This window comes from Dictyostelium discoideum (assembly GCF_000004695.1).
Source record: "Dictyostelium discoideum AX4 chromosome 2 chromosome, whole genome shotgun sequence".
NCBI classification, from domain to species: domain Eukaryota; phylum Evosea; class Eumycetozoa; order Dictyosteliales; family Dictyosteliaceae; genus Dictyostelium; species Dictyostelium discoideum.
Window position 1 is genome coordinate 4,453,755 of NC_007088.5, and position 22,517 is coordinate 4,476,271.

The 22,517-nt window shown below is 24.5% G+C and overlaps 3 protein-coding genes across 3 annotated transcripts; 2 read left to right on the forward strand and 1 right to left on the reverse strand.

Moving 5' to 3' along the window:
* Positions 1-46: 46 nt before the first annotated feature.
* DDB_G0274657 (glutaredoxin-related family protein) lies at positions 47-922 on the forward strand (the record flags this gene model as incomplete). The annotated part of the gene is made up of 3 exons (XM_639053.1): positions 47-49; positions 248-540; positions 787-922. The coding sequence occupies 3 exons, from the start codon at positions 47-49 to the stop codon at positions 920-922; spliced, it is 432 nt and encodes a 143-aa protein (XP_644145.1).
* Positions 923-1,709: 787 nt separating this feature from the next.
* On the forward strand, positions 1,710-2,840 carry act9 (hypothetical protein; the record flags this gene model as incomplete). Its single annotated transcript, XM_639054.1, has 1 exon — positions 1,710-2,840. The coding sequence occupies one exon, from the start codon at positions 1,710-1,712 to the stop codon at positions 2,838-2,840; it is 1,131 nt and encodes a 376-aa protein (XP_644146.1).
* Positions 2,841-3,461: 621 nt separating this feature from the next.
* On the reverse strand, positions 3,462-21,936 carry vps13B (hypothetical protein; the record flags this gene model as incomplete). The annotated part of the gene is made up of 4 exons (XM_639055.1): positions 3,462-4,626; positions 4,728-21,460; positions 21,538-21,612; positions 21,724-21,936. The coding sequence occupies 4 exons, from the start codon at positions 21,934-21,936 to the stop codon at positions 3,462-3,464; spliced, it is 18,186 nt and encodes a 6,061-aa protein (XP_644147.1).
* Between the last annotated feature and the right edge of the window lie 581 nt (positions 21,937-22,517).

Genomic DNA, 22,517 nt, shown 5'->3' on the forward strand with positions numbered 1-22,517 from the left:
TTTAATTAATTAAATTTCGATTTCACACCCAATACATACACATAAAATGGTAAATAAATAAATAAATAAATAAATAAATAAATAAATAATTAATTAGTTAATTAAATGACAGATGAAAGATTTTAACATTGAAATTTGAATAAAAAAATATTTATATATAATATTGTAATTTAATAATAATAATAATAATAATAATAATAATAATAATAATAATAATAATAATAATAATAATTGTGATGATACATAGAATAGCTATTTATTTAGAATTGGTTCAAAAACAAGTGGATTTTTAAGATCAACACAATTCGTTAGATCATATTCTAAACATGTTAAATCAGAGAGTTATAAAAAAGCACTTGAAGATGTTGAAACTCAAGTCGCTGAATCACCATGTATCTTATATATGAAAGGTATTCCAGAGAGACCAGAATGTGGTTTTAGTAATACTGCCGTTAGAATTCTTCAAGCTGAAGGTGCAGTTTTTACATCCTACAATGTTTTAAAAAATAATGATATGAGAGAAGCAGTTAAAGAGTTTGGGTAATTATTTATTATTATTATTATTATTATTATTATTATTATTATTATTATTATTATTATTATTATTATTATTATTATTATTATTATTATTATTATTATTATTATTATTATTATTATTATTATTATTATTATTATTATTATTTATTATTTATTATTTATTATTTATTATTTATTATTTATTATTTATTTTTATTTTTTTATTTTTTTAATTGTTAATAATACTAATTATTATCATTTTCATATTAGTGATTGGCCAACAATTCCACAACTTTATGTAAAAGGTCAATTTATAGGTGGAGCTGATATTTTAATGGGTTTATATAAAAGTGGTGAACTTTCAAAATTATTAAACGAAGCAGGTGTTGTAAAAAAAGATGAATAAAATTATAAATAAAATAAAAAAAAAATAAAAATAAAAATAAAAAAAAATAATAATTATATTATCACTCTTGACACCAAGATATAATAAAGTTTTAAATCTCAACAGTTATTAAAATTATTTGTCAAAACTTAAAAACATGGAATTTATAATTATTTAGTTACTCAAATTTTTTTTATTTTAAATCCAATTCAATTGTTATTTTGTTTTTTTTTTAATTAATAATGAAATTTCATAATTAATTAATCCATGAAATTTCATTATTGATAAAAAAAAAAAAAAAAAAAAAAAAAAAAAAAAAAAAAAAAAAAAAAAAATTTATTTTTTATTTTATTATTAAAATAAAAGTTACCAAAAAAAAAAAGTTAATAAAAAACATTAAAAAATAAAAAGGTATCTTAAAATAATTATTTGGTTTTTTTTTTTTTTTTCCATAATAGTCAGTTGGAAACCTTTTGTTTAATTTTATTTATTTTGTTTTATTTTTTTTATTTGAAATGTTTTTAAGAACCAATCAAAAAAAAAATTGATTAGATATTTTTTTTTTTTTATATTTTTTTTTTTTTCACAATTTTCATAAAAATAATTGGGTTACCCATATTTCATATTAATTTCAATTAAAATTAGCCATTCTAAAAAATTTTATTTTTTTTGAATTTTTTTAATTATTTTTTTTTAAAAATGGGATTTTTTTTTTTTTTTTTAGGGGTATAAAATGAAAAATTAAATCATTTTTTTTTTTTTTCTATAGTTTTAATAAACAAATATTTAAATATAATACAATAATAAAATGGACGGTGAAGATGTTCAAGCTTTAGTTATCGATAATGGTTCTGGTATGTGTAAAGCCGGTTTTGCTGGTGATGATGCCCCACGTGCTGTTTTCCCATCAATTGTTGGTCGTCCAAGACACACTGGTGTTATGGTCGGTATGGGTCAAAAAGACTCTTACGTAGGTGATGAAGCCCAATCAAAGAGAGGTATCTTAACCCTCAAATACCCAATTGAACACGGTATCGTTACCAACTGGGATGATATGGAAAAAATCTGGCATCATACTTTCTACAATGAACTCCGTGTTGCTCCAGAAGAACACCCAGTTCTCTTAACCGAAGCCCCATTAAATCCAAAAGCTAACAGAGAAAAAATGACCCAAATTATGTTTGAAACCTTCAACACCCCAGCCATGTACGTTGCCATTCAAGCTGTCTTATCCTTATATGCCTCTGGTCGTACCACCGGTATTGTTATGGATTCAGGTGATGGTGTTTCCCACACTGTACCAATCTATGAAGGTTATGCCTTACCACACGCCATCTTACGTTTAGATTTAGCTGGTCGTGATCTTACTGATTACATGATGAAAATCTTAACTGAACGTGGTTACTCATTCACCACCACTGCTGAAAGAGAAATCGTCAGAGATATCAAAGAAAAATTAGCCTACGTCGCCCTCGACTTTGAAGCTGAAATGCAAACTGCTGCCTCATCATCAGCCCTCGAAAAATCATACGAATTACCAGACGGTCAAGTCATCACCATCGGTAATGAACGTTTCCGTTGCCCAGAAGCCCTCTTCCAACCATCATTCTTAGGTATGGAATCAGCTGGTATCCACGAAACCACCTATAACTCCATCATGAAATGTGATGTTGATATCCGTAAAGATTTATACGGTAATGTCGTCTTATCTGGTGGTACAACTATGTTCCCAGGTATTGCTGATCGTATGAACAAAGAATTAACTGCTTTAGCCCCATCAACCATGAAAATTAAAATCATTGCTCCACCAGAACGTAAATACTCTGTCTGGATTGGTGGATCTATCTTAGCTTCACTCTCAACTTTCCAACAAATGTGGATCTCCAAAGAAGAATACGACGAATCAGGTCCATCAATTGTCCACAGAAAATGTTTCTAAACAATTAAAACTAGTGATGAAAGTGCTTCTCACAAATATTTATGTAAAATATATAATAAAATACATTTAATATTTTTAGGTTTTGTTTAGTTGTTGATCTTTATCCGACTATTTAAAATCTAAATAATAATTTGTAAAAAAAAAAAAAAGAAAAAAACATTTTTGTTTATATTTATATTATATTTTTTTTAAGTGTTTTTTAAATTGGACAATGTTCTTGGAAAATATTTAAAATCAATATTAAATGATTTGTTTTAATTTTTAAATGAAATTACCAAAAAAGAAAGAACCCCTTTGTCAACTTTTCCATTTTTTCTTTTTTTTTTTTTTTTTCAATTTTTAACCTATAAATAATACATTAAGAATGTATTGAACATGTTTAAAGTTTACAAAGGATTTTCTTTTATTAATTTTACTTTTTAACAAATTTATAAATATAAAAAAAACTTGGAAGTTGATAAAGGGATTTCTTTGTAGATTTGCTAAAAGGTAATATTATTTCAAAGATTTTTTAAATGTTTTTAATGTCAATATAATATGTTTTTAATTTTTATATAATTAGTTTTATTTTATTTATTTTATTTATGTTTTTAATATTTTATTTTTTTTTATTTTATTTTTTCAATTATATCTTGAAACCATTGCAATTGAATTATCACCAAAATCATCAGCAACATTTTCTTCTAATTCCAATCTATTTGATCTATTGAAACAAGAGGAGATTTTACTATAGAGTTGGAATAAGATTGAATCATTTGGACAATGAATTGAGATTTTCTTTCTCAATTGACTAAAGGTACCAAAGGAACGATAATTTTTCAAATGAATATTGAGTTTACATTTTGCGACGATATTTACCAATTTTGAAATTTCAGACAATGGGAAAGACCAACGATAGATACCTTTCTTTGATAAACAAATCAAAGAATGAGAAGTTAAGAGTAGAGTACAATCTGGTAGAACCACATGGAATTTATATTCCATTTTAGAGGATAGCGGATTACCTTCACTCTTATTGATATCATCCGAGTTCTTTTTCAATAAAAAGTTACCTTCACTCTCGTCGACAGAATATTCTTTAATTGGTTCTCTTGGATTAATGAAACGTGGTGTTCTTAATCTAAATCTTTCTGGATGAATGTTTGTATTGTTTCTTATACCTTCAGATGTTTTACTGGCGAAATCAAATACACCAGTGACTGGTTTGACAGCAATACCTAAAACACCTTTACCACAACCTTTAAAGAAACCTAATAGACCCTCTTGCATAGCGCCACGAACTGGATGTTCAACAATACCAAAAACACCATCAATTATACCCATTGCAAAACCTTTTGAACCTAAATAAAAGCCATGAGCAATATGTTTTGCTTTAACCTTTTCTTCAGCGTCACGTCTTCTTAAATAAGTTTCATCCAATGACCAAGTTGCAAAACCACTTGAAATTGTACCAAATAATTTTGAACTACTATTTGCAGCTGCATACAAAATTCTCTTCATTAATTGAATTGAACCCATAATTGGATCTTCAATGGCTTCAGTCATACCAGTACTAATATTATTGAAAAATACTAATGGACTACCAAAGATATTAGATGAACCCAATATAACATGAATTTGTCTTTTCATTTGTTTAGTATAATGTGATGATAATAATTGAGTTAAATTATTCATTGTTGTAAATATATTCTTTACACCTAATTGATTAATATTTAATGGTGCATTCTCTAATTGACCTAATGATTTACCTAATGATGGAATTACTAATCTAAGTGCTGGCATTTTACTATTTTTTAAAGAAAAATAAAAAAATTAAAAAAAAGATATTAATAATTTCTCATAATTATTATTATTATTTATTATTTATTATTATTATTTTTTACTTACTTATAATTACTTAAAATACCATCTCTTGAAATACCAAAAGTTAAATAAATTTTAATTTCAGCAAAAATTAACCATTTAATATAAAAGTTTTCAGGAATTATACCAGGTTGTTCAGTTTGAGGTTGTTGTTGCTGTGGTGAGGATGGTGAAGAAGTTGGATCAACATAAATTGTACCATTAAATTTATGAATTGGAATCTTTTGATAGAAATTATTTAAATCTAATAGAGTTTTATCATCCAATTGAATATACATTTCATTAAGATACAAGGCGATTAAATCATAATATTTCAAATTCTTTTTCTTCATTTTAACAGCTGAATACTCTAAGAAAGGTAATGCTTGACTCTCTTTTTTCTTATCACACCATAATAAAACCGGATAGTCAGTATCGGGTTGTTGATTATCAATTTGAATATCGTCAATAATTAACCAAGTTGTTTCAGTCAAGTTTGACTGAGAAGTCCAGAAATTGAAATCTTTAAATGCAACATAAATTAATTCTTGTGGTACATCATCAATAAAACTAAAACCAAGATTTTCAAATGAAATATCAAATGCAAATTCTAATGTATCAAGTTCTTTAGTTACACGATGTTTAGTTGTAAATAATAAATCTCTAGTTGTACCATTTGATGATTCAACAATTGGGAAAATCTCTTCTTTTAATAATTTAACTGGTTTAAATACTTTAATCTTATTTAAATTAATATCTTGTGTTATAATTGGTGATGTATCTTGACCAATATTTTGATTTTCATTATTATTATTATTATTATTATTATTATTATCATTATTATTTTTATCATTATTATTTTTATTATTTTTATCATTATTTTTATTTTTATCATTATTATTTTTATTTTTATTATTATCATTATTTAAATTATTATTATTATTATTAATATTATTTAAACTATTATTTAAATTACCAATGTTAATACCACCATCATTATGATAATGAACAGTTAATTTTCTTTCACCACTTGGGAAATCCCAAGTAAAATATCTATCTTCATTTGGTTTTAAAGTATATTTCTTTGAATTTGGATGTTTTTGTTGATAGGAAATGATAGTTTTAGTTTCATTTTTAATATGGAAAGGTAGGTTTTGAGGATCATTACTATAGAAATAAACCATTGTTGATTCAGAGGTATCTCTAACTTCAACTTTAATGGATTGTTCAATTAAATCATCATGTTGATGTTGAAGTTTAATATAGTTTACACCAATTTGATCGATACGCATACCACCAGACCATTTCCAAGAGGAATCACTTGTACCTTGACCAATTGAAATTGAGAGTTGTTGTTCCTCTTTACCATTGAACCAATGAAATGGAATGGATGATTCTGGTCCCAACAATTGTGAATCTTTTGCCATAATTGCCAAATCTTTATTAACTTGAGTATAGGATAATGAAATGGGTAATTTATTAACCAACACGAATCTTGGATAAATATCAACGATACGAGTTCTAAAGAAAATATTGAAACCAGTTGAAACTATAGCTTTGAATTGGAATCTCATTTGATCTTTAGAGGCGTCGAATTGAATTTCAATGATATCTTCTTTACCCAATATGATATCAAATTCCTTTGAAGGTATCTTTGGTGCTGAAGGATGATAACAATAGAATTTATCATGTGAGATCATCAATGGATCACCATTAGTTTCCAACGTTAGAGCATTCACTAATTTCATATTTGATGGTCTTAATAGGAATGGAATCATCGTATGATTTTGAATTGCATTTGTACAATAAATACTTGCAATATGACAACCACCCTCAAATCTATGATCAATCTTTAATATCAATGTATAGTTGGTATTTGTGTACTCTGGTGTGCAAACGAACTGAATCTCTTGAGTGAATGAGACATGTTGGAATGAATTTGAATCAATACCACCACCAATTAAACCACTACCAACTTCAATACCATCATTGTTATTGTTATTGTTGTTGTTATTATTATTACTATTATCTTTATTGTTATCTTTTCCTTTTGTTGCCAATGGTGAATTATGAATATAACTTGGTAAATGGAAATATTGATCTTTACCAAGACCTTTCAAAGATAAAGTCATACCAACATCATTACCATGATTTGAATACCATGGCATTTGTTTACCTGGTGATAGAGTGGTTGCAGGTTTACCATTATTTACAAGATTCTTTAAGAAAGTATCATTAACTTTACTTCTCTTTGAATGTGACATAATCCTAACTTCAATATCACATAATAACACATTTTCAAATATAATTGGTGGTGTTACAATTAATGTTGTTGAAACTAAACCAGTACGATCACATCTAATACCACTTTGTTTCATTGTACCTAAATAGAAATTTTCAGTTTTCTTTTGTTGCTGTTGTTGAGAAATACTTGAGAAACTACCATTACTACCATTTGATGAATAATGACTACTACCTCCAGCATTATTTTCATTTATTAAATCTTTGGTAGAAGTAAATATATGAGAATCTGGCCAACTACTTGATTCACAAAGTTCTAAAGTTTCAATTGAATCAAATTTAAAATCTTTACCATGTGGACGAATAGAAATTGAACAATTATAATTCCAAAAATCAATTGGAATATAAAAGTTTTCATCTATTCTAATTGGACCAAATTCTTGAGTTTTAATGGAAGGTGGTTGATCTTGAGAGTTTTCATTTGATTTATTGTTATTATTATTATTATTATTATTGTTATTATTATTGGTATTATTATTATTAACATCATTATTGTTGTTATTATTATTATTATTGATAGTATGAATTAATTGAATATCAATTGGAGTATTTGAACTATTTTTAATTAGTACAGGTGAACGTAATGTTGCAATCTTTGATTCATTCTTTTCATCCCAACCAACTTCACAAACCACTAAATTTGCTTTATTACCAAATGGTGGGAAATAGAAATTATCACCGATTTGATTGATTGAAACACCATGTATCCATTGTGAAGGTCCACTATCTTGATCAATTAATCTGATTGCAACATGAGCATTCAATGAACCATGTGCTCTAAAATCACGAGTTTTAAATAATACTGAATTCAATTCCAATGCTTGTTTCTCTTTATCTCTAAGTAAATGAATCTCTTTATCAGTTGAACTTGATAATGATTTTTTTGATATCTTTTTATCTTCTTCATCATCCATATTATTATAATTATTATTAACTTTATTACTTGATGAAGATGGTGATGAGGTACTATTATTTAAATTGATAATATTGTAAATATTGTTGTTGTTGTTATTATTATTTATACCACTACCACTATCATTTACACTATAAGATTGAACGAAATTTAATTCCTCAACATAATATTCAATTGATTTACCAGTAAGATTAACAATCCAAAATTGATTATTACCTTCAGTTGTAAACAATGTTTGAGCATTCAATGATGATGAGGATAGAACGTTTGGTATTGAAGAGGTTCCAGTTGGTGATGAAGATAATACAGGTGGCGAACGTAGCATTTCCATATTAAAAGTATTTGAATTTGCACGTGAATGACTACGTTGATGTGAACTACGTTGATGTGATGCACCTGATCTAGTTAACATTGTTAAATCAACAGATGATCTCATATCTCTTGTTTTACTATTAATAATATTATTTGTTAATGAATTATAACAATCAAATTGATGTAAATAACCTGAATTAATTGGTTTCTTCCATCCAGGTGATGTTGAAAAATTAACTTGATTATCATTACTATTATTATTATTATTATTATTATTATTATTATTATTATTATTATTATTATTATTATTATTATTATTATTATTATTATTATTATTATTATTATTCAATGATGGATTTCTCTTATGATTAATACTATTCTTTGTTGATCTATTACTACCAACATTAATACCACTAATATTTGGACTATTAATAACACTTGAGCTTGGTGTTGTAATTTGGAATTGATTAATATTATTATTATTATTATTATTGATTGTTGTGGATGTTGTAGTTGTCGTAGTGGTTGTAGTAGTAGTAGTTGTAGTTGTTGTTAAATTTGGATTACTAATACTTTGTGAAATACTATTAAATAACATTTCTTCAGGATCAACATTTTCAAAAGTAATTAATTCATTTGAACTTGCATTACGACCATTGTAATTATTATTACTATCATTCATTGTATTATTTAAATTATTTGAAGTACTAGCACTTAAACCATTATTATTATTATTATTATTATTATTTGAAGAATTTGAAGCATTAGTTTTTAAAATATTTTGATAAAAGTTTGCCAAAGCTTGAATGAATGGTTGAGAGATATTAATATTACAAGGTGAATTTGATTTAACAGAAATTTTTAATTTTGGATCATCAGATTGAAGTACTTGTACATTTAATTGAAATTGTTCAACCAATGAATCGAAAGCCATATGTTTTTGATTGAAAACTTCAACTTTCAAATACATATCACAAGAAAGGAAAGAATATTCTTCCCAACCCCAATAATCACTATTGAATTCACCGATATTCAATTGAACGAATGGAATATCTTTCATTGTAACAGATTCATCCAATAAAGTGAAACTAACTCTACCCAAGAATTCAACATGTACTCTTGTCTTGTGCATTAAATTCATTGATTCATCAGGTCTATCTGGTGCAACTAAAGATTTTGATTTTGAATTCTCTTTTCTTTCTCTTTTCTTTTTCTCTAATTCTCTAAAACTCTTTTGAATTCTAATCTCTTCTTTATCTTGTTCATTTAATCTTTGTGATGATGTTGTTGTTGTATCTGTTAATTCATCAAAATCATCATAAAATTCTTCATTATTATTATTTTTAAAATTAAATTCATAATTTTCATTGTTATTTTCATCATTATCATTATCATCATCATCATCATCATCATCATTATCATTAATTGAAATATTATTATTATTTTTTAATAATGATTTTCTTTTTCTTTCTTTTTCAATTTCTTTTTCTTTTTCTTGTTGTTGTTGTTGTTTTAATTGTTCTTGATAATTTGTTAAAGATAAATTATTAATTAAACGATTAATCATTAAGATCTCTTTATAGGATAAACAAACATTTAATGGTTGAAATCTAATTTGAATGGTTTGTTGATCATTTTCATTGAATTGAATAAAGATACAAGTGAAAGCGAATGAATTTGTAATTGGAGTTGAAGTTGCACCATTATTACTATCAGAGAATGGAGTTGTTCTAAATAATTGACATTTCGAAGCATGTAATTCCATAGTTTGATTAAGATCTGATGTTTTACTAAAATGAAATTCAATTGGCATTTTCATAACCAATGCATTTGTATTTTGTTGAGTTTCATCTTCAACCAATAATAATTTTGGTTTAGTAACTTTAAGATAAAATCTAATATGTGGTGGTAATTTTTTATTACGATTATTTGAATCAATACCACCATAATCACCATTAATAATTGGTTGTTGTTGTTGTTGTTGTTGTTGTTGTTGTTGTTGTTGTTGTTGTTGTTGTTGTTGTTGTTGTTGTTGTTGTTGTTGTTGTTGTTGTTGTTGTTGTTGATGTTGTTGTTGATGTTGTTGTTTTTGTTGTAGTTTTTGTTGTAGTTTTTGTTGAGATTCTTGTAATTCTTTTTCTTTTTGTTGTTGTAATGATGTAAAGAAATCTAAAATTGGTAAGATTGAATTTGGTGAAACGAATAACATTGGGTGATCTAATTGAATTGAAGTGAATTGACGATTATGAGTTGGATCCATTAGAAAATCAATTATAATATGTGGTGGAGTTTTTGGATTTTGATTGTTTAATTGTTTTCTTGTTAAAATTTCTTTAAAAACACAATCTGTATTATTTCTTTCATCCAATAATAAAACATCCTTTAGATTGATTGAGGTTTTCATAATACCATCACGATATAAATTATAATCCAATATTACATTATTCATTGCCAAGATTGCTAATGGATCAACGATTGGATTCATATGGAAATTGAAAGTATCCATTGATAGAGTGAAACTTTGTAATATTCTATTCTCCACTAAATTAATGAAACCTTTTGGAGAAGAGAATTGATTTTCAGAGACTTTAATTTGTTCAGAATGTTCAAGTGGTGAATAAACAAATCTAACACCATTCCAACTTGGTAATGATGGTGGATTGGGTGGTGTTCTATGTGATGATGAATCGACCTCATCATTAAACATCCAATTACCAGTGAAAATAGTATATAGGAATAAATAATCATCAGCAGAGAAAATTAATTCGAAATTGGTTATCTTTGCACGAGTTTTAAAATCTTGTAGCGAACGATCCTCCAATGTTAATAATCTTTCAACTTCTAATTTCATTTGAGGTGAATTTGATACCATTGTTGATAGGATATCACGTTGAGTGTACATTGTAAATTGAGAGATATCCACTAGTAACACTTCAATTTGTTTATTGATTGTAATGTTATTGTTATGGAATAGTCTATAGATATTTGACATTGTAATAGTACCAAATTCAATTGATACCATTTCAGTTGAAGTTTCAGATTGTGGTATTTCAAGTGTGAATGGTTTCATAGTTAAACGTTGATACATTTTACTACGATAATCTTTTGAATCTCTAATGGATGGTTTATTGCTTGGAGCTGATGAAAATGGTGTTACCATTGGTTCCATTATAAAATCTTTAATCTTTAATAATGTTGCAATCTTTGATACTAAATTAATACTACCAATTTCAACAGAATATTGTGTATCCCATAATGTTTTAATTGGTGATTTATCACCTTTAATTGATGTTGGTTCACTATATGATATAAATTCAAATTTAATAATTGAATCATCATCATCATCATCATCATCACCATCACCATCATCATCATCTATATTATTTTGATTATTTTGATTATTATTATGATTTTCTTCATTATCACTATCACTATTACTATTTCTATTTAGTTTATTTTCAATTTCAATATCATTTTCATTAAAATTATATTTTGGTTTTAAAATATCTAAATATAATGATTGTTTGTTTTCTTTAGTTTTAATTGATCTAATAAACATTGAATTGATTGTACCATTTAATTTCATATTTTGTTTACAAGTGATCATATCGATTGATAATTTCTTTAAAAAGATTTGACCAATTGGTTTAATTGTACCATTACTATTATGATGATTATGATTATTACTAGTGGCAAGAGTATTTGGTTTTTGACGGTTTAACATATTCATTGTAATTGATTGAATTGTACATTTAACTTGATTTTCAATTGAAATCAATTCATTGAATGAATAATCAATCTCTTTATAGGGTGGCAATGGTAAGAATTTGAAATCATAATATCTCTTTAATGTATTATTGAATGTATCATACATAAATCTATACTCCTCATTACAAAATAAGAAATCCATATGTTCAATATCAATAATTGTATCAATTGATGGTATTTTAATTGGTTTACTTGATGATGACGATGATGACCAATCAATAATTCTAGTATTAATATTAATATTTGAATCTCTTAAAATTCTATTAACTCTTGGTAAATTTGAATCAATTAAAACAGACATAATTGAATCAATTGAAAAACCTGTTATCTCTAAAAACATTAAATTACTATCAATACTTGATTCTTTTTGATGATGATGATGATCAGAACTATCAAAATACTTTATAATTTGATAATCATTTGAAATTGTCATTTTTCTAATTTCATTTCTTAAATAATAATTTGAAATTTCAAAATTCATTGGTAATATAAATTGATTAGATTCCATTGTTAGATCAATTTTAATTCTTGATGATTTTTTACCACCTTTATCTTGTTCATTTTCTTTATGTTTATTTAATAAATCTGATGGTAAGAAACTAGTTTGAATTTCAGTGAATAAATCAAAAATTGGGGTAATTTGTGAATTTGAAATTGAAATTATTAAATGTTGATCCCATTTATCTTTAAATTCTTTTGGTAATGTTGATGGTGGTGGTGGTGGTGTTGTTGTAGTTATTGATACATTTTCAATACTATTTATACTATTGCTACTATTATTTCTAGAGAATAATGGATCATCAATATCTTCTTTATAAATCCATGGTTTAAAACTAAATTTCAATATATTTGATTTTGTTGAACTATTGTTATTATTATTATTACCACCACCACTATTATTAAGATCAAAACTATTATTTAAACCACCACTACTATTATGACTTGAATTACCATCAACACCATAATTTTGTAATAAATATTTATATTTTGAATTTAGAGTACTTTCTCTTCTTTGATCCAAAATTTTTAATGAATGAATTGAACCATCCAATTTTATAGAACCATTTTCAATTTGACGTAAATAAGTTTCTAAATGTGATAAAGAAATATTTAAAATTGGATTATTAAATTGATTAATTAAATTGATTTTAACATCTTTTAATTGAAATTCAATAAAATTTAATAAATATTCTTTATCACCACCAATAATATTTGATTTCTTTTCTTTATTTTGTTTTTCTTGATTATCTTCATCATCATCATCTTGATCCTTATTTAATTTAATATCACCAATTGATTGATAAAGTGTCCATAAAAATTGGAAATGATTTGAATGTAAATCAATTTGTGATGCATTTGAATGAATTGAAATCTTTGATTTACTAATTAATTCTTGATCTTTATAAATCTCTGATATTTCTTCTTGATCTTCATCGTACTCATCATTATCATTATCATTATTATTATTACTAGCACCACTTTGATCATAAAATTTGAATGGATTTCTATTCTTTTGATTATTTTGATTAGTTTGACCATCCCAATGTAATTTATTTACAATTTCTAAATGATTACGAATTGTACGTTGTGAAGCATTGATATCAATATCTGTTAAGAAAAAGTAAGGTTTTTTATTAACCAATACAATTTCAACAGATAATGAGGAAACTTTATAATTAATACTTTCTAAATCCATTATAATTGTACCTAAATCATCTAACTTAATAAATTGATTTGGTTGATGTTTCATTGAAACCTCATCAAATGATACCACCATATAATCGTAACCAGAAATGTTTGTACTTGAATTGGTTAATATTGATGTAAAAGATTTACCAGATGGTGAAATCAATACTTTTGAATATAATAAATTAATATCAATTTTCATTTTTGGTGGTTGTTCTGCTATTGATAATTCATCTAATGTAGATTGAACCTTTGATTTAGTTTCAATTGGATATTTCTCTAAAATTGATAATAAGAAAGGTTGAATACTTAATGGAACATTAATATTTGGTAATGATAAATTGAATTGAACTGATTTCATATTGAATTCAAACTCAACATCCCATTGTAATGATGGATCTTCTAATAGTTGTTGTAAATGTTTTTGTCTTTGTTTTAATGATCTTGAATAGGTTTTATATTTAAACATTGTAAAGAATCTATCAACATTTGAATTGATTGGTTCAATGATAACAATTTGATTAACTGAATCAATAACCTTTAAATTACCAATTAAGCCTACAACTTGCATAGTTTCATCTCTAGAATTTATAATATTCTCTAAACTTAAATTAAAAATTCTAATTTCCGATTGAACATTATCAACACTACTATCCATTAACCCGTCACCGCCATCATTGTCATCATCTGATAATAATAATAATTCTAAACAATCTAAATTTATAATTGTTATCATATCGATTGGTTTCAATTTATGATTTGGTTTTAAATAAATTTGATTACACTTTGAATCCATTTCATATTGACGTTTTAATACTGAATTTATACATTTATAAAAATGATTATATTGAGTTTGGTCAAATTTAAATGATAATATACCATTATCATTATTTTCACTTGTAAATGTTTTAATTGTAAATTTTGAAGTTGGTGTTAATTCAATGGTTTGATAGTTTTGATCTTGATGTTCTTGAATAAAATTCTCCATTGATACTAATAAATTACCATTCTTTAATATATTTGATTCTGCAATACCATTATGAGTTAATAAATTCATTTCAAATTCATTTAAATAAATATTCATAACATCTTGATAATTATCTTGATTACCTAAACTATTTAAAATTCCTAAGCTAACTTTTGTTATAAATTCATTACTAATTTGAATTGATTTTGGTTTAATTTCAACAAAAACTTTACCATGATTACAATGTTGTTTTGATAATGATGATAATGATGGTGATTCATCAATTAAAACAATTATTGGTAATGGTATATTAACTATCATTTTCATTCTATTTATATTATTACTATTATTATTATTTATATTATTATTAATTATGATATCATCATCATCATTATTATTATTATTATTATTATTAATTGGATTATATTTATCAATTGTATAAGTATTAAATACTGAAGTAATTGTTAAAATTACCCAATCCCAAACTCTTAATGAAAATGAAGGTAATGCAATTGCTTTCAAATGATTTAAATTGAAATTTAATAAACTTGAATATAATTGACCTTTTGGAAAATATGGTGAATTTGATTGATACATTAATTGACTAAATTCCATCATTGGATTATTATTTGAATATCTTTCTAATACCAATCTACCATTACTATTCTTATCAGAGTCTCTTTTATCATAAACCAATAATTGATCAACAGTACCTTCAATTAACATTTTCTTTGGTCTATTTTCAGTTGCCATATCAATTGAAAGTAAAACATTCTCTAAAATTAATGTTGAAAAATCATTATTATTACCATCATTTGAAAGTAGTTCAATTAAAACTTTATCAAATTTACAATTTACTTTCATACCAAATATTTCTAAAACTTTTAATTCTAGTAATGAATTTGATATTGTTGTTGTTGTTGTTGTTGAATTTGTTGATTTTAATAAAGATATTTGATCTAATAATACATCTAACATATATGGATTACGTTTCTTTAATTTTAATTTTGGACAATCATCCATTGATCTTAATAAATGAGCAATCATATCACAAAAGAATTGATATTGTTCTTCATTCACTCTCATTGAGAATGTATTGAAAATATCAACATCAACGATGGTTGGTTGTTTACCACATGTTAACATTTCAATGGTATTTGTATAAATTGAATCCCAACTTGAATAATCAACTTTAATATCAAATGATTCTTTTGAAATCGATGATAAAAATTTAATATCACTATAGTTATTATTAGTGGTGGTGGTGGTGGTGGTTGCAGTTGTAATTTCATAAATATTAAATGTTAAACCATTTAAAGTTATAAACATTGATTCTACATCAAATTCATCATAGAAATTTGAATCTATAAAAGATTTAATTTGAGTTGGTGAGAATGAATTTGTTAGTTTTACATCACCATTAATATCTAATGCTACTAATTTATTTGAATGATTTGAAACTGGTAATAAAATTTGAGGTGAATGAGCAATTAATTCTAATTTTAATTTACTTGATTTCTTAATTTTACTACCACTACTACCATCACCATTGTTATTATTATTATTATTATTATTAACTGTAGATTCAATTAAAATTGATTTCAAATCTTGTAATACATTTGATAGAATTGGTATTTCAATTTGATTTGAATTACCATTTAATAAAAGTTGTTGTTGTTCATTTGGTAATGTTGTTACAAATGGTAATAAAAAGAAATCTTTAATACCTAATATTAAACCCAATGATAATACAACTCTAGCTTCTCTAAATTCAATAATTGCACTACTTTCCCAATCATTATTATCTTTAAAATTAATAAATTCAATATTAATTAATGGTTCATCTTTACCAATACCATTATCATTCTTCTTCTTTTCAACTATTTTATTAAATCTAAGATTATCACTTAATCTATCATCTAATAATATAAAATCGTCAACTTTAATTAAAGTTTTAACATCATTTCTCTTACATGATTCCATTTCAACTGATATTTTATCTAATTGAATTGTAACGAAATCATTATTAATAATTATGTTTTCATCATTATCATGATCTTTTTGTTGTTGTTGTTGTTGTTTTTCTTGATCCAATTTCAAAATCAATTGGAATTTATCAATACCAACATTAATTGATGTTGTTAAATGTTCTTTATCTGTATTTACAAATAATGTAGATGTTGAAGATGATAATGTACCATTATTTGTATTATTATTATTATTATTATTATCATTATTTAATTGTGGTAATAATTTAGTTGATGATGATAATGAAGATGATTTGCTTTTTACAAGTTTATTATTACTACTATTATTACCAAGACTACTTGTAATTCTATTTATAACATCCTTTGTTAATGATAAAATTAAAGAATGTTCTAAATCCATAAATTCAATTTTAATTTCTTTAATTGAAACATTAATTTTCTTTTGATTTGGTAATTTTGCAAATGATATATATTTACCATCACCATCACATAATACAGTATCAATACGATTGAAAATACTTAGATTATGTAATACTTGATGATATTGGCCATTCTTAAAGGTTCTAATATTCATATCATATAAATTTGCTTCAATTGATTCCCATTGAACTTGAATTTCTTTTTCATTACCACAATCACCACTATTACTACTACTACTACTACTACTACTATCTTTTATTAAATGATTTGTTTTAAGTATTGTTGTTTTAATATCTACAGAACCTAATTCAGCTATAATTCTATCATGATTACTATGAATATCATCACTACTTGATAAGATAATTTGTGGACTTTCTAAAAATACCTTATAATTAATTTTTAATGGTTTAAATCCGATTGGTTGTTGATCACTACCAATTATATCTATAACCTTAACTTGTGGTGATGATGATGAAACATTTTGTAAATCAAATTCACCACCATGTTGCTCTTCTTCTTTTTGTTGTTGCTCTTCTTCTTGTTGCTGTTGTTGTTGTTGTTGATATTTATACAATGAGTCATATTTTACAGTTTTAAATGGTAATTCAATTAAATGTTTAGTTTTTAGAATGAAATCAACTAAAACTGTTAATCTAATACTACGTAAATATAATTGAATCTCTTTATCAAATTGGGTTGATTGGTGACCTTCAACTTGTGGTAATGATGATGATGATAATGATTGTTTATTCTTATTAATGATACTACCACCACCACCACCACCACTACTACTATTATCATAAGTAGAATATTTGAAATTTGCCATTGAAACACCAGGATTCTTTGGTGTTAATATCTTAAAACCTTCAGTTGGATGATCCAAGAAACTATCGATTGAAATACTCTCTAAATAACCACTAACATCTAATGATCTACCACTAATTGTACATTCTTCAATAGCGAATTGATTAATTGAAAATCTACCTAGTTCTCTACCTTCTTCATTTAATGAAATTGATAATGAATAAATACTAGCTTTTGCTTTAATTATATTATTATTATTATTATTATAAACTACTCTATTATTACTATTATTATTATTATTATTTACAAGAGTGGATTTTGAAAGTGGATTTGTTAAAGGTTGTTGTGAAGTTGATTCTAATAATGGTGTTGTTGGAGTTGAAGATTGTAAATGGAATAAATTACTTAAAGTACTACCATTACCAAGTTGATCAATGAATTTCTCTTGAATTTTAAAAGTTTCTTCAAAACAATAATCCAAAAAACAAATGATTTTACCCATTGATTTAGGATTATAATTAAAGTTTAATTCACCAAATGAAAAATCGACCAAAGTATCAACAAGTTTATAATGTGGTGATTCTCTATCAACCATTTCTGTATGAATTGAAATTAATGATGATGAAGAATTTATATTATTATTTAATTGTAAACAAGATTCATTATTATTATTATTATTATTATTATTATTATTATTATTATTATTATTATTATTTTGAATTATTGGTAATAATCTTGAATTACTTGTAATTAGACAATTAAATCTTTCACAAGTTTCTTGACAATCTTCAACTTCAAGTGAACCTAATAATAAATTACCATTATAATCATAAGTTTTCTTTTTAAGGGAAACTTGTAAATCACCAATACGTAATTGTAAGAGTTTTGATTGATTTGAAATGATATTTACTAAAACCTTTTCCAATTTAAATCTTGCATCGAAAATCTTTCTTTTTGAAAGTACTTGTTTATATTGATCGGATAATTTAATTTCTGTAGTTTTTGCATCAACCTGTTGTACAAAAGTATCCTGAGTATTTGAATACATATCCATAATATGATTATATGCTGTAATGGTGGTATTTGTAGTTTTTGAATGAATTCTACCCAATGTTTTAGCGATATGATAAAGTTTCAAATAGGATGAATCCGATAGATTCACTTTAACCTGTGGTAAAATACCACTAACTTTAAACATTGACAATGACAATTCATTTGGTTCAATACAACTTTGAATATGTAAATTAATTGACATCTCTTCAATTAATTGATATCCTTTTGAATTATTTTCATCTGGTAAATACCAATCTTGTGAATGTGTTGCTAATAATACTTTAATTGATGATAAACTTGCTCTATAATGATCATATAAATCTGATATTTTCAAATCATCTTCTTCAATTTCTTTATTATTATTTATATTATTTTTATTATTTATATTATTATTATTATTAATATTATCGCTAATATTATTATTATTATTATCGCTATTTTTTATATCTACAGTATTATCATCTAATTCATTCTCTGTTTGTGAATCAATTAATTTTGTAATTTGTTCATTTAAAATAAAAGGTGTTTCAATTGAATAATTTGATTTTCTTGGTTTTTTTGAAATATCAGATTGCATTAAAAAGTTACCTAAATCCAAAATAATTAAATTTGTATCAATTGAACTATTATTATCGCTATTTTCGTTATTATTATTATTATTATTATTTATATACATATGCTCCGGTATAATTAAAATTGGAGCCTTTGCATCTATGAAAAGATCAATTGTTTTATGATGATTTACAACTTCACGTAATTGAAAGATTGTCATCTCTTTTAATAAGATAAATTCTTCTAATGCAGCACTTGATAAACTAAATAGATTAACATTTTCTTTTGGTGTTGCAAATTCAACTAATCTTTCAATCTGTTGCTTATTAATAATGATTTCTAATGATTTTAACATTAATGATAATGCATAATCATAATTTGAATTAATTGGTTTTGATTCAAATATAATATGAAATAAATTATTATCTTTTTTCTTATTATTATTATTATTATTAATTTCATTTTTATTTTCATTTTCTTGATTTTCTTGATTTTCTTTATTTTCTTTATTTTCTTGATGTCTTTTATATTTTGGATTTGAAGTTACAACATATGGGAATAAACTATTATTATTTTTATTATTATTATCAGAAACATTGAATGATTCTAAATCTAATTCTAATTTTAAACCTTGTTCACGTTGTTGTAATTTAAAATTTATATTATTTAAATAAGATTTGATTAATGGATTTTCAGAAGGACCTCTATTACCAATGATTGTAAAGATTACAGCATCAATTTGAACTTCGAAAACATTTACAACATAATGTGGTGGCATTTCAATTGTAGCACCCAATGTAATTTCATCATATTCCATTGATTTTTCAATTTCAGCTTGTTGTTCTTTTGTTAATTGAATATTCATACGTGGTAATGTAGAGGAAGAGGAAGAGGAGGAGGATGTAGAATCTTTATTACCAGTTGCCCAACTACTCCAACTACCAAAGAAACCTTGTTTAACAGAAGTGTTTGCTCTATTTAATGAAGAGTAGAATTCACCTTTTTTACTATCGGCAATTGCAGTTTCCATTGCAAGTTCACGACGTGCTAATGATCTAAAATAAATGATATCTTCAAATGAAAGATGTACCTCTTCCATCTCTGATAATTGTTTAAGTTCTTGCTCATTGATTGGTTCCATCCAATCAACATTTTGAAGTTTTTTAAAGAGTTTAATATATTCTTTACGATTTTGACGACGCTTTTGAATAAAGGTCCAAGAACGTTGTTGAATTTTCTCACGAATCGATTCACGTACCACATCACCAACATATTTCCACCATGCTTTTGGATCTTGTTTTGGTCTTTGCTTAGGTCTATACTTTAGATACTTTATCTCTTGAGCATAATTACCAATGGTTGTCAATAGTTTCAATATACTCTGATACTGATTCTCCTCGATAACGAATGAAACCTGATCGAATTGACAATAGACCTTCATTCTTGGTATATCAATATTCATATCTAAATTCCTATTCAATTCAATCTTTAATCTAACTGTAATTGGCTTCAATATATATTGATGTTTACTATAGGTATCTTGTGTTGTACCAATCATTGATTTCAATGTATTACTAAATAATTGATTATCATTCTTTTCAACCATTTTTGAAATTGATTCTTTTTTATCTTCTGAATCTAAATAAATTGAAAAATTTGTTAATTCAATATATTTAAATAATGAACTTTGATGATGTTGTTGTTGTTGCTGATTATTTTCATTTAATGATTGACCCCAATTTGAATCAGTTGGAAATGCTGATAATGAACCAAATGAAATACCCAATGAATAAACTTTTCCACCTTTAATCTCTTCATAACGTAAATGAAAACTCTGTATCTTTACCTGTATATTATTTAAAATTTTAGTCATAACACTTGTCATAAATGTATCTTGTTTAGTAGTTTTTTGATCGGCTCCACTACCTTCTTTAAATGATCTAATTAATTCAAATTTCTCTAATTTCTTTCTCTTTAATTCTAATTGGTTTTTCTTTTCTTCTTCTTCATTATACTAAAATGAAAAAATTTTAAATTAATTTTTTTTTTTTTTTTTTTTTTTAAAAAAATGTATTTATATATATTACTTACATCAAAACCAGTTTGAGGTATTGCATATAATGAAATACAATCAATATCGAATATAACTGGGCTAGATTTTAAATTCTATAATAAATAGGTATGTTAATATAAAAAAATAAATGAATAAATAAATAAATAAATAAATAAATAATAATAATAATAATAATAATAATAATAATAATAATATATCCGTACAGTCCATGGTATTTTTAAAGTTAAAGTACCAATTATACCTTTTTGTACATGTAATGGTAATTTAAATGATTGTAATGCTTCACCTTTAATCTCTAAATTCTTTAAAACTACATTTCCTGAGAATACATTAATCTTTAATTGCTCTGAACTAAGATTCTTTATATATTCTCCAATGTATTTTGCTATAATATCGGCTACTAATGATTCAAACATATTTGTTTAAAATATATGAAAAAAAAAAAAAAAAATAACTACTTTTTTTTTTTTTTTTTTAATTTCTTTTTTTAAAAAAACAATATAATATATTTAAATAAAAAAAAAAAAAATAAAAAATATAAAAAAAATAAAAAAAAAAGTTTTATTTATAAATAAACATGTAAATACTAGTATTTTTTTTTCAATTGACTTTTTTTTTTTTTTTTTTTAATTTTTATTTTCAAAAAAAGATTTTTTTTTTTTATTTTTTTTTTTTTTATTTTTTTTTTTATTTTCAAAACAGGTTAGAAGGTGCCGTGCTTCTACTAAAAAAAAAAAAAAAAATAAAAAAAAAATTAAAATAAAATAAAAAAAAATAAAAATTTAAACAGAAAATTTTTTTGAAAGATTTTTAAATTACTTATATTTGATTCCTATTTTTTATTTTTCATTCTTTTTTTTTATTTTATATTAATTTTATTATAAAATTAAAAATTTCCCCATTAATTCTATTTTTTATTTTGGATTTCGCAATCAAGAAATATTTTTTTTTTTAGATTTTTTTTTTTTTTTTTTTGATTTTGATTTGTGGCCCAATC